We start from the raw sequence: 13,449 nt of genomic DNA on the forward strand, positions 1-13,449 counted from the left end.
ACCACATACCACCACCTATACACCACATACCACCACTCAAACACCACATACCACCACTACTGGCATACCATATGCCATCACTTACATTTTCATTAACATTACTCACACCACATCCTATATAGGTTCTAAGTTTTGCATTTCTTAGCATGACAATATTAATGAAAGAGATTGATCTACCGTTATCAGTTTGCATGTGTCACCACCATACTACCACCCACATTTTATTAACACAACATATCACCACTTATACACCCCATACCGCCACTTGTACACCACACACTACCACCTATACGCTACATAACACCTACTCACCACTATTGATAAACCAGTTTCCATGACTTGGGGTTTCTTTAACATAACTCACTCTATTACCTATATAGGTCCTTAATGTTGCATTTCTTTCCTTAATATTAATGAAAGAGATTGATCTAGCGTTATTAGTTTGCATGTTTCACCATACTACCAACCACATTTTATTAACACCACATATCACCACCTTACACCCCCATACCACCACTTGTACACCACACACACTACCACCTATGTTGTCTATCTTCCAGATGAAATGTACAAGGAACCACTCTTGATAACTTCAGGGTATTGGATCCTACCACCTGAGGATTCGTTACATTTCTTATTTGAGTTTGCTTCGTAATACCCATGTCATAAAAAATAACACATTTTTGTAGGTTTACAACTTTTATTTATTGCATATTTCAGATGAAAAATGTCATTTGATGTAGCTTTTTCCTTCAAGTAGATGCAGGTCAAATTTTGAATGAATTCAGTTTTTAAAGACAGTGTTTCTCGTTATACAGAGGTGTGATTATGTCGCATCGGTTAGTCTTCCTCCTCCTCTTCGTCTTCCTCCTCCTCGTCTTCATCATTGTCAGACTTATCTAGGTAAGATTCAAGTAAATATTTGTGTTTGCGAAGAGCCATTTTAATGGATTTCTTTAATCCATGATTGTCGGACACAAATTCATCGATGGCGTCCGTCACCTGTTCATGCGTTGTGTCTCCTTTCAACTGATACTGATCGTAAAGGAACCGCTCATACAGTTTTCTAAACGGTTGGTAAGTTTCTCCTTTGGTCTTTTCGTCTGCTTTCTTACTAGCTTTCTTTTCTGACATATTTTGGTTCAAGTATTTCTCGTATCTCTTCTGCCACTCTCCGGCAATATGTTTTCGCGCTTTATGTGCCATTTGGCGAAAGACGATATTGTCTTCCTCTGCGTCACTGTCAGTATCACTCTGTGTTGGAGAGACATCACTCATGTCAATATCCTCTTCCTTATCGCTTTCCCCGTGTTTTAGTCTTTTATGACGCATCATGGCATCTTTGCGGGAAAATAAAGCATGACACTCTGAGCATTCAATCATGTTATCTGCGCGAATGCATAAAAGTGAATGAATAATTTCTGGCTTTAGGTTCTTTATATACTTCCACCACCACCACCACCACTCTACCCATGATGATAGGTTACAATGAAATGAAATGGTTACTCACGAGGAGTCATTATTTATACTCTCGGAGCCATGTACACGGCTAACGTGGTAAAGAGTTGACTTCTTAATTTCAATTCCTCGGGGGTCTGAGGACTTAAATCGACCAGTAAATACCCGTGAGGAATACGGGTGGCTTCATCATAGGCCGATAGTAAATGAGGCATTTGTAATTGCCGACTTAACACCCCGATCTGAGATTTATCTCTAGGATTTTTAAACAATACGAGATAATGGGCATTCAGACTGATGGTCCGATGTTGCACAGCTCGATCGAAGAGATTTTGCGTGATGTAAATGACACTGGTATTACGATGATGCGCTTTGCGCGTAAACCAATCCACAATGGATTCTATGGCCTTCCCCTCCCCCCCCCCCCCCCCCCCCCCATCATATCATCAAAAATCAGTAAATGACGAGTGCCGAAATCGGCGACTAATTGCTCGTCGTCTGAGGGAATATTGTGAATGAATATAACCGACTCTTGTAATGATTCGTAAGCCGGCTGCCATTCTCGGTAACACCAGACTATTTTTTCAGGTGGGGGTGAAATCCATTGCGTATTTTGTACCAATTGTTTCACAAATTCCGTTATACCCGATTTGGAAGGACCTGCTACTACCATAGTAAATTCGTGTTTCAATTGAAACGACCCTAGTGTCTCGTAGGTATACATCTTGATAAATGACACGAGTTCTAGAGTATCATACATATTTATTTACAAGTAAAAAATTTATTTACAAAATCAAAAATACAGTTTATTCAACAAGTAAAAATGCGTGCAGTCTCGTCCACGGAATGTCTACAAACAGGACAGTTTTTTGTTTGTTTTTTTTAATACCCGTAAGGGAGAGTGTTGTAATGTTGAACCCGCTGTCGCTTGTCGTACACTACGCGGTATTTCTTTACTAAGGGGATGGTACGAACATCGTGATGTCGTGTTCTCTGAATAAAGTGGGGGTAACGCACGTGGACTTCTTCTTCCTCCCCTTTCAACATTTTCTCTAAGGTGGTGAGGGAAACGATCCTGGAAGCTCGATAATTGAGCGTCAGTCCTTTGACTTTACACATTGATTTTCCGCCCTGGGTCTCGTACGCGTAATTTTTAGGGCCTCCCGACATGTATTTGACGATGCGGTCACCATTCAATTCATCGGTCCAGCCTCCTAAACTGTTGATGATGGTGGGGTTGAACCGACTCTCATCGTGTTGGTAAATGATGCTGTCGGTATCGAAGTAGAGGACGCGATCCCCCAAAGGCTCTAGAGTCTCGTAGAGATGTAAACGAGCGTGTGCGGTGGTAAAACACGCTAACACCACATTGCCAAAAGGACAGTCTTCTAAAAATTCTTCCTTTTCCTGATAATTGATCAGCATCATGTCGGCTTCGGGGTGATCTCGATTTTCCAGCAGCTCGACTCCTTTGATTTCTAGAGTGGCATCTTGTAATTTTTTCTGTAATTCTTCTTCCTCGGTTAAATACTGTGTTTGTGGTAGCTGTAATCGTTGTGCAAATTTCCCCCAGAGACAATTTAAAAAGAGTTTGGCAATGGTTCTACGGACGGGGTTTTTCTCAATGTCTATTAGGTTCATGAAGATGCCTTCCCGGCGCCGGATCTCACTGATGTATTCTTGTTTCTGTTCGGGCGTCTGACATTCATCGGGAAATCCGGAAGCTTCTTGTTTGATCTTCAGGAAAGTGTCGATGTAAGATCGAAACAAATCCTGGCTGGTCTTTTCGAAATGCCAGACTTCGTGGATGCGCTCGAGCCGATAGCCGAGATCTAGAGCTTTGTGTACTTCTACGGTCACCCAGGTTCCGGTCAGACTGCGTTCTGAATCGGTGTGACTGCATCGATCGTCGGGTCCTAAGTTGCGATGTTCGGCGCAGGTTCGGCATAAGGGGAAGAGTAATTTTCCGCCTGTCTTGTAGGGTAGTACGGGATGATACAGACCTCGGGGTGGGAGGACGCGGCAACGAATGAGTCCAAAGTACTCTCTCACATCGGCGAAATCGCTGGTGATGACTTGAGGATGGTCGATGGGAAACGCTCTGTATTTCAACACGTAAGGATACAGGGAACACACATCGACATATCGCATGTCACCCTCCTCGCAATACAGGCGCGTGGCATTGGTACGACCTCCGTATAAGGCATCGCGGGGATTTAAGGGGTCCTGAATATCGAGGTCTCGTAGGAATGTTTGTAACTCCGGATTGTTTTTGACTTGACGATCAAACACGTGTTCCCAGATGCTCACTACCGTATATCCTTGTTGCTCTAAGGCGGCGGCTCGTTTCAAGGTCTGCTCGTACAGGGATTGATACGTCTGTTGGACTCGATGGGGGTGGGTTTCCGTCAACAGATTCGGATAACAGGTGGGGCACCCGTGCCAGTAGCAGCCGTAAAATTCGTACACGGTGCGGGATTCCTCGTCGTAGCCGTCCACCGTATAGGGTCCTATGGTAATTTCGCCCCCGTTCTTAGCATGACGTATGTTGCGGTCTAGGGAGGTGAGCCAGCGACAGGCCTTGGCCGAGTAGCGGCGCGACGGTTGGTAACCCATATTGGGGATGATGGCTATGGTGTCCTGTGTCATGAAGCCTCGTCGATAAGCTAAATTAGCCGTGCTGGCAAAAGTTATTGATTCCTGAAACGGGTCGACGCGGACGAGTCCGTAGAGTGTCGCCTTAAATTGCGCACAACAACGGCGTAAAATATCCACATCCGAGATACAGTAAGCCAAGAATTCCTTCTGGAAATCGAACACTTTCTCGGCCTGTTGATTGAACCAGGTATAGAAGGCTGCACGATTGGCGATCGACATGTCGTCAGGATTGTAGTAGTGGGCATCTGGATAAGGCCCCACGTAATTCTGGTTCTGTTCCTTGTTGAAAAAGTGAGGGAAATAACCTTTTTTCAGTTCTGTTAATCCAAACGCAGAGGGCATCTTGGCGAGGGCAAAGGGGAGGAAATTGTACGAATCGATGAATCTCAAGCCGAACACTCCCATGCACAAGATTTTACTGCCGTTGAGAATGACTGCAGGTTTGATACAGGCCGTGTGCACCAGATAGTTCAAGATGAACTGCCCATCGTATCCCTTGAAATTGTGCGCAATGGCGGTCGTTTCATCGTGTTTGAAGCTCACATTACCCTTCTCGTCCGTCTCGGATTGTAACAGCCAGTCCATAAACTGTTTTAAGGTGTCGGGGCCTTGAAATACGAAGCGGCGTTGCGATCCAAACGCATGACAGTAATCACAGCGCGTGTCAATGTCTAAACTGTCGCAATGTTGACACACGCGTTCGGCCACACAGAGATTAAGGGTGTGAATTCCGTTTTCCTGTGTACATTCAAAATCGAAATAAATGTACATTTTCAATTCCTTGTTGTGTTTGGGCTTGGGTTTCTTTTGAACGAAGCAGAAATGTGGGGTGGTGACGAGTTTCTTGCAGATGCGGCATTGTGTTTTTCCCCCGCACGCGTGTCCCTTTAATAATTGCTTAGACATCCATTTCTGGCACTGGTCGCAACGTCCCATTAAACTACACACGGTTGTCGTGGTATTGCTACTGTAAGGTTTCAAGTGGGTCTGGTAACACGCAGCATTTCTAAAAAATCCCTTACAATGAGAGCATTCCGTGCGGGTGCCGTCCGGGGAACAGGGGGTGTCGGCCAAACAAAACGAACAGCGGTGAGGGCAGACTGTACGGTGCTCTTCGATGTGACTATATCCAATATCACAGTAATCACAATAATATGGATTTTCCGTCACTCCCGGCATCGATGTTATGGTATCGTAATGTTCGTTATCCAGCAGGATGTTCAAACATTTTCCGCTCCCTTGGCCTCTGTAGATGGGGTTTAATCGTAATCGCTGTGTGTTTGTCTTAAATTGAAATATTTTCAAGCGATACTCGGGAGCTAAGACCTGATGTAATTTCTCCCATTCCTGAGGCCCACACGGTTGGTCGTTTGCACACCCGGCGAGTTCCATGAGAGCTAAGGCCTGTCGTTTCTGGTCGAGCGATTGTGTATCCCCTTTTCTCATCCTTAACCATTTCTTCTCCCATTCTGGGTCGGAATGCTCGGGTTTTTGACTGTGAAGTCGCGCCACAACGATAGCTCGAGGGAGACACAATGAATCGTCGGGGTTGTTAATACGAACGATGGCTCTCTTGGAGGTCTTGAATTTCTCCTTATCCACGTGCAGATGTTTTCTCTTCACGCCGCCGCCACTCCCCTGGGGGTATTTCACGTGGAAAAAATCCAGCTGCATAGATCCGTCTGTGATGACAAATTCCTTCTTAGATTGCTGCACGGCTTCTATTTTGTTTAAAATTTTCTCCTCGTTGAGGTTTTTGGACTGGGTAAATTCGACCCAGATGTCTGAATCCAAAGCGGGGTGTCGAATGTTGAGCCTTACATAATCGTTCGGGTTACACTGCATCCGTAATTTCACTTTTTGAAGTAAATCCCGAAATAAACGCCGAATAATTGAAGAATCTGGAATGGGCCTAAAAGTTACGTTGTAGACATTTTGTTTCACTTTGAATTTCCGGGAATGACGATCTCTATCAAGCTGAATATGGTAGTATTCCGACACTAACCTTCTAGGTTGTTGCTGATTTCGTAATCCGCGACCTTGTTGTAAAATTTCTAGTCGCTCTCTATTCCGTCTGCGGAGTTGTAATTCGCGCGCTCGATGTAAGTGAAGATGTTGTTCTAAATATCTTAATCGCTGCTCCCTTCTATCTCTCTCTCTATCCTGGATTCGCTCAGACATGCTGATGAAAGTGACAACGCGAATTGTGTATTGCGTTTATATACTTATTGTGACGTCATCGAAAAGCAGGTTTTTCCTCAACGTCATATAGAATGTTCCAGGCCTAGCTCGGCCACAGCGTCATATAGAATGTTCCACAACGTCAATAACTTGAACTCTAAATTAATTAGATTATAACATTTAATAAATAGAGTCATTTAATCATGCGTTTTTTTATTAATAACACTGTGGGTTTTAAAGGATTCAAACACTGAGGAATAAAACAAGGTTTAAACCATGCGGTGTTTTTTTTTTTTTTTTTTTTAATAACACTGTGAATTTAAAGGAATTAAACACTGAGGATTAAAACACGGTTTAAATCACGCGTTTTTGTTTTTTTTATTATTAATAACACTGTGAATTTAAAGGAATCAAACACTGAGGATTAAAACACCGATAAAACACGGCTCAGACCTCGTCATAGCGATCTCGACTTTAGTTAGTGTTATCGATTTTTTCTCCCCATTGTTGTGTCATAGCTCCGCACGCCCTCCAAAACATATTAATTTCTTAATTTGAAAAGTGATGAGACCAAGTTTATCGTGACTTGTAACATGTCTAAATTTTGCATTGAATATGTAAGATGCGGCAATTTTTGCATATACGAAGTTGAATCTAGCCTGAAAAATATGTTTTCTGTTGAAGCCACAACTTACTCCCCTAACTTTCCTTTTGCACTGAAGTTCACATGTTACATAAATCAAACATCTTTCACTCAAAAACCTCGGAGTGTTGTACCAATGATGAAATTTGTATGTACGGAATTTCACAAATGAGTTCATTGTGAAAGTCTCTATACGTGTAGATTAGGGGCAATATCAAGATCACAATATAATATGGCTATTACTTTAGCATGTATGTTATACAAAGAAGAAATTGAAAATATTTCAATATCAAAGAGAATTAATATAACCCATTTGACATAAACTTTTACACGAATGCGGTTTATCGTTTGGCAGCGGTGGTAAATAACGAAAAAATATTTTGACATTTCTAATCGTAAAGGAATGTAGAGATGTACGTCATGACCTTCATCATGATGTATTTTTCATTGTGACGTCATGTAATGCGGCAGTGGGGTAAAGTACATTTTTTTTTTCCTCACAGCTGTTCTGCATTGTTTTACAATGTTAATCGAATTCTGTTTTATAAAACTACCAAATAGCCGAGTTCATTGTTTACGAAATAGCCGCGTTTCCGAGAATTGAAACCTAACCCTATATATTTTCTGTCAGCTGTTAGACGAGGTCAGTAAATTGTTATTCATATTGTTGATTTAATAAATGTGTAAACTATTTACATTGTTAATCGAATTCCGTTTTATAAAACTACCAAATAGCCGAGTTCATTGTTTACGAAATAGCCGCGTTTCCGAGAAATGAAACCTAACACTATATATTTTCTGTCAGCTGTTAGACGAGGTCAGTAAATTGTGTGCAAATTGTTCATTTAATAAATGTGTAAACTTTAAATCATGCGTTTTTTATTAATAACACTGTGAATTTAAAAGGAATCAAACACTGAGGATTAAAACACCGATAAAACACGGCTCGGGCCTCGTCATAGCGATCTCGACATAAGTGTTATCGATTTTTTTTTCTTCCCATTATTGCGTCATAGCTCCGCACGCGCTCCTATCTCATAGCGCTCTCCCAAGTTCATACCGTCCTAGCCCGGCACACACAGTCCTAGCACGCGCTACCTCGGCACGCGCAGTCCTAGCACGCGCTACCTCGGCGCGCGAAACCCTAGCTCGGCGAACCCTACGCCCGCTCTCGAATGCACTCTAAAACTTGACCTTTTGACCTCAAAAGTGCACTCAGTTGAACCACCCATCTAGTCGGGTTATACTACTAGCATGTTCTGCGAATAGTCACATTTTGAATTGAGGCAGGCTACTGACAAGTAAGACGATGTTACATGGGGTTTCAACAATCGCTATTTCGCAAATTCTTTGGTCGGTATAATGTACTTTGCATATACAATTTGAATTAGGTAGAATGTTGTCCTATTTTATACCAATTGTTATCTCGTGGGGATCCGAGTCAGAATAGGTCCTCGGTACCCCCTTGCTTGTCGTAAGAGGCGACTAAATGGGGGGGGGGGGGTGTCCTTCGGATGAGACCGTAAAAACCGAGGTCCCGTGTCACAGCAGGTGTGGCTCGATAAAGATCCCTCCCTGCTCAATGGCCATAAGCGCCGAGCATAGGCCTAAATTTTGCAACCCTTCACCGGCAGTGGTGACGTCTCCATACGAGTGAAATATTCTCGAGAGGGGCGTTAAACAATAATCAATTAATCATACCAATTGTTAGGTTTTTCTTTACATTTTGATTTTGTCTACGGAGTTCTCTGTTTACCTGATCAAGATATAGGGCTCACGGCGGGTGTGACCGGTCGACAGGAGATGCTTACTCTTCTTAAGCAGCGAATTCCACGCCTGGTATATCGAGGGGCCCGTGTTTGCCCAACTCTTTATTTTGTAATCCTTATAGGAATAAAGAGATTGATCACAGTTCGTTATCTTCACATTTTCATTCTTAGGATACGGGGACCAGTTAATTTGAAATTGTTATGCATATTCATGATTCCATTCGGAACATATATATTCATATAGGAAAAATTAGAGGTATTATCATTCATCTTATCGATCATTTTGTAGTATAGTAAATTTTACTAGGGGAGTGGGAAACACATAACGGAACAGCGAAAGTTACTGGAACTGAAAACGAAGCTAAAAAATGAAATAAGATTGGAACCATGCTATATGAGACAAGTGGTTTTGATCCAAAACAACAATTAAATGATTTTAAAAGTTTGCTAGCATGCCTCTACAGTTTTTTCTAGATAAATGATTCTACAATAACTTTCAACTATCGGAAAATTAGTTTCAAGAATAAATTTCCGGACCCGCCTCTGAAGTGAGTTCTACAATCTAGGATTTTACAAGAAGGCCAGTTTAATGCAGGTTTCTTTTGTCTTTAGTTACTGAAAAGAGTAAATGTAACCTATTTGCACCTTGCCTAAGGAAAAAGAGTTGAATGCCATTGATTCTCCAATGTTTCATGTTATGCACGTCAAGGTGGTACACGTGCAACTGAAAATCAACGACATGAGAGGATACCAAGTTGCCCCCTCCCCAAAAAAAGATGTGGTAAAATTTGAAAAGATGTCAGATATAATACATTAATTGTCAACCTCCCCAGGGGGCAGAATAAATCATCTACCACGAATATATGTATTCCAATATGCTTTAAGGAATTGAATTTCGTTGTAATTATCACTGGTGTTGGGTTTATTGTACTCTAACACATTTGAACCAAAACCTATTTCATAATCTTCACTTTTATATTACTAGTACATGTACAAATGTATGAACATTACACTGTGCTTTCGCAGTTTCCAACATGTGTGATGTATATAGTTTTAATTATTCCTTTTATTTGGTAGTCTCTATGACTTTCTTGATCTTAATAGACCGAGGTTATTAGAAATCTGTATAGATACATTTTCATATTATCAGTAATTATTTTAAAGCGATACATCTTTGGGTTTCACTAGCTATGAATTTCACGTGCAAGCCAGACATGCTTACACAAACAAATTGTATAACACACCTTTAGGTCAAGATGAGTTTCTCGGTGACAAAAAGCAATAAAGACAAACAATGACGATGCCGTCCTGAGGCCTACGTATGGGATAACACATTCAAACTTCAATAGAGACACAAAAATCACCTCTAATGAACCCCAACGAAAAATTACGAAACAAGCCATGATAGCCCGGATGACAACAGCTGTTTATATATACCATTTAAATAGATGTAACAGTTGCTGTGAGTGTTGTCTGTTGGCGACATGGCATGGACTACATTTGGCATGAATCACGTCGTGGTTTCCTTAATCACGGTGTCTTTTCTTTCACCTGTAAACTGTGCGAAGTTGTACTCTGTATGTGATAGACTTCCGAACGACAGAAGTTTCTATGACTTAGAGACTGCCGACTTGGATGGAAATAATCGCACATTGCAGGAGTTTTCAGGGAACGTAACCTTGGTGGTAAATCTAGCTACGTTCTGAGGTAATTTGTAATCCAACACAAATAATGACGGCAAATTTTGGCCAGATCAATATCAGTCTAGGAAATCGTTTTTCATTCCGTATATTATGCTATTTTTGATTCAGCTCGAGTTTAGAGAAAAACAGCAGGATGTTTTCACTTGTCGTTTTCAGTAGTTTGAGGAAATCATTTACATTTCTATAACGTGGATAAAATCGCTGCTAAATGACTAACTTGGTTGTAGATGTCAGATTTTCATTACATGTACATAATCCAGAAAGACTACCGCATTACATGTACCGCACTGAATATCCGTTATTCGTTTTTCCCGTGTACATACAAAATGTCAATGTCCTATGGGTTTGTATAACTGTACTCTTAGTTTTAAAATATCAATACCAAGTGTCCAACATCATCCTCTGTGCATTCTTATTTTACCTTTATAGCTGTATATATGCTTATCACAAGCTGACGCATCAGAATGACAGATACAATCTTCAAATAAAAAAGCTTCACTAGATGTAAAGTAAAAACCCAATGTTTCCCATTACTGAATTCAAGATTTATCTAGGCGGTCAATACTTTTCTTTTGATAAGAAAATTGAAATTTTGCAGTGAATTATTCGTATTACATGTACTTGTTATTCTGTCATTAAACACACCTCCTGTGTTACTTTTCAGGGTTCACCTATCAGTACCACCAGTTGAATGCATACATCAAATATGACAAAAATCTCAAAGTTCTAGGCTTTCCTTGCAACCAGTTTGGCCACCAGGAACCAGCAGCCAACAAAACGGAGCTCTTTAATGGTTTGAAATATGTTCGTCCCGGAAGCGGTTTTAATCCTTCATTCGATATAATGGGCATAGGCAATGTGAACGGAGATCAGGAATCAACAGTATACACGTATTTAAAGGTATCGAAAGCCATAGCATGAACAAATGTAATTATAACCAACATTCAAATTGAAATATAAAAAATGATTTTAATTATGCATTTCCTGGGGTTCTTTGAGTTGCCTCTTCGGACGGAAATGACTGAGATAGTGGTGATGGCTGGTGACATTTCCGTAGAATAAAGATAATGGGTAAATGATGCTGGTTTGAATTGCTACTTTAAATAACACAGTTACCTTGTTAAATGGTAGTGTTGGTTGTATTAACTCCGGACGTGTCGTTTTCCTAGTCCAGACTTACATTTAACCTGAAAAGAATCCCACACTGCATATTTTTATTTAATCATTCTGTTAAATTTATCTTTACTGCTTTGCACGACGGTTTAAAACTGAAAAATAACGGATTCTTATTTTTAGTCTCATTGACATTACAATCCCGACCCTGATCTAATTTCGGTATATAATGTAACTATTATACAATACCATTATACACTGCAATGCGTCTACAATGTAATTATGAGACATCTTTTTTTTTATAGGAAAGATGTCGTCTTCCAGACGAAGCCAAATTTTCTCCGCACGAATGTTTTTGGTCCAAATTTAAGACACGTGATGTCGCGTGGAACTTCGAGAAATTCCTGATAGATAGGAACGGAGTGCCTGTATTCCGGTTTCTATCCGTGGTGGAACCAATGGACATCCTGAACATCTCCAAAATGCTTATGTATCCCAATTCCTGCAATAGCTCCTGTGTCGAAAATGAACTACATTTACTAGAAACAAAATATCCAAAGAAATAGAAATCGACATAATTTGCTTCTATTATAGAACGTCGACTAATTGTTACAGAATAGGATTCTCTCATCTGGTTAAATTTTAATGATTTCTCTTGAATGAAATTTGATACCTAGGTCAATAATTCAAATCTGCATTATGTCCGAAACAAGAACATAGTCTATACTAATTGAACCAATATTTAATTCCACACATAAGGTAATAAATCTCCATTTCAGTACACTCTTTCGATAGTAAAAATGCTATTTAATGTTTTTGATTTTCTAACTATTATGTAATGAACTGATCATGACAAGTATCTTCAAAACTCACAGGAAGATGCTTTGATAGCGTGCTAAGTCATTCAGTCATGCATTCCTAAATGCTTACGTACGTCGTCAGTTTCATTCGTAGTGTTAGAAAATCTAAAACACTGCACCTTAAATAATTGCTAGACTTTATACACGATTTGTTGTGAGCGAGTTCATTGCAGCCATGCTTCCATTTATAATAAATGACATTGTGTTTTTGTAACAAAAGGTTGCCAAATGTATTAAAAATTACAAATGTTGATTGTTGTAAATTGCTTTTAGTTCTTACGAGCTTGCTTATTAACCACAGGAGACTTATGGACACAAGCGTCAAAAATCGGCTACAAACCACTTATCTTACCACAATTGTCTATTATCTCCCTTTTGCAAGAGGACATGCTCCCTGAACTGTACAAAGTTGAAAACCCCCTTCACTTAATGGTTGACTGTGCCAAGTTTAATTGAAATGTGCAGACTTGTTCAACACAAAAAACATACAAAGTATTTATTATTTATGCCTGTCTTTGCTTTAGATGATACTTTCCTTATCGCATGGGAATAATCCCGCACTTCAGACTCTCTTACAATATCGCATGGGAATAGTCCCGCACTTCAGACTCTCTTACAGTATCGCATGATGATACTTCCAAGAAAAATGTTTCCATTAATGATCTGTTCTGGGTTTTTTTTTTTAGTTTAATACTAAATGTATTTTTGTAAAGTTCAGCTTCGCAAAAACACACTACCACATACCTAACCGACCGCTCCTGGCGGGCGTTAACAATTATCAAAATATGTAGATAAAAGTTCTACAGTGTTATCCGAAACTCCTATTCGGTACAAGTTACTTTTTTCATGAAATGAACGAGTAAAACTAAATACCATTAATACATAGGTATCTAGAGGTTAGATAGGGACACTGGTTACAGTAACATGACTTGTTACATAGGTATCTAGAGGTTAGATAGGGACACTGGTTACAGTAACATGACTTGTTACATGGGTATCTAAAGGTTAGATAGGGGCACTGGTTACAGTAACATGACTTATTACATAGGTATCTAGAGGTTAGA

At 40.2% G+C, this 13,449-nt stretch overlaps 2 protein-coding genes across 2 annotated transcripts; one reads left to right on the forward strand and one right to left on the reverse strand.

The window, feature by feature from the left end:
- Nucleotides 1-2,340: 2,340 nt before the first annotated feature.
- LOC130053776 (uncharacterized) lies at nt 2,341-5,961 on the reverse strand. The gene has a single exon (XM_056161340.1). It carries the CDS (start codon nt 5,959-5,961, stop codon nt 2,341-2,343), a length of 3,621 nt encoding a protein of 1,206 aa, XP_056017315.1.
- A 4,139-nt stretch (nt 5,962-10,100) lies between these two features.
- On the forward strand, nt 10,101-12,636 carry LOC125672442 (epididymal secretory glutathione peroxidase-like). The gene is made up of 3 exons (XM_048908700.2): nt 10,101-10,416; nt 11,077-11,312; nt 11,831-12,636. The coding sequence occupies exons 1-3, from the start codon at nt 10,194-10,196 to the stop codon at nt 12,089-12,091; spliced, it is 720 nt and encodes a 239-aa protein (XP_048764657.2). The 5' UTR covers nt 10,101-10,193; the 3' UTR covers nt 12,092-12,636.
- Nucleotides 12,637-13,449: the final 813 nt, after the last annotated feature.

This window comes from Ostrea edulis, chromosome 4, assembly GCF_947568905.1.
Source record: "Ostrea edulis chromosome 4, xbOstEdul1.1, whole genome shotgun sequence".
In the NCBI taxonomy this organism is placed as follows: domain Eukaryota; kingdom Metazoa; phylum Mollusca; class Bivalvia; order Ostreida; family Ostreidae; genus Ostrea; species Ostrea edulis.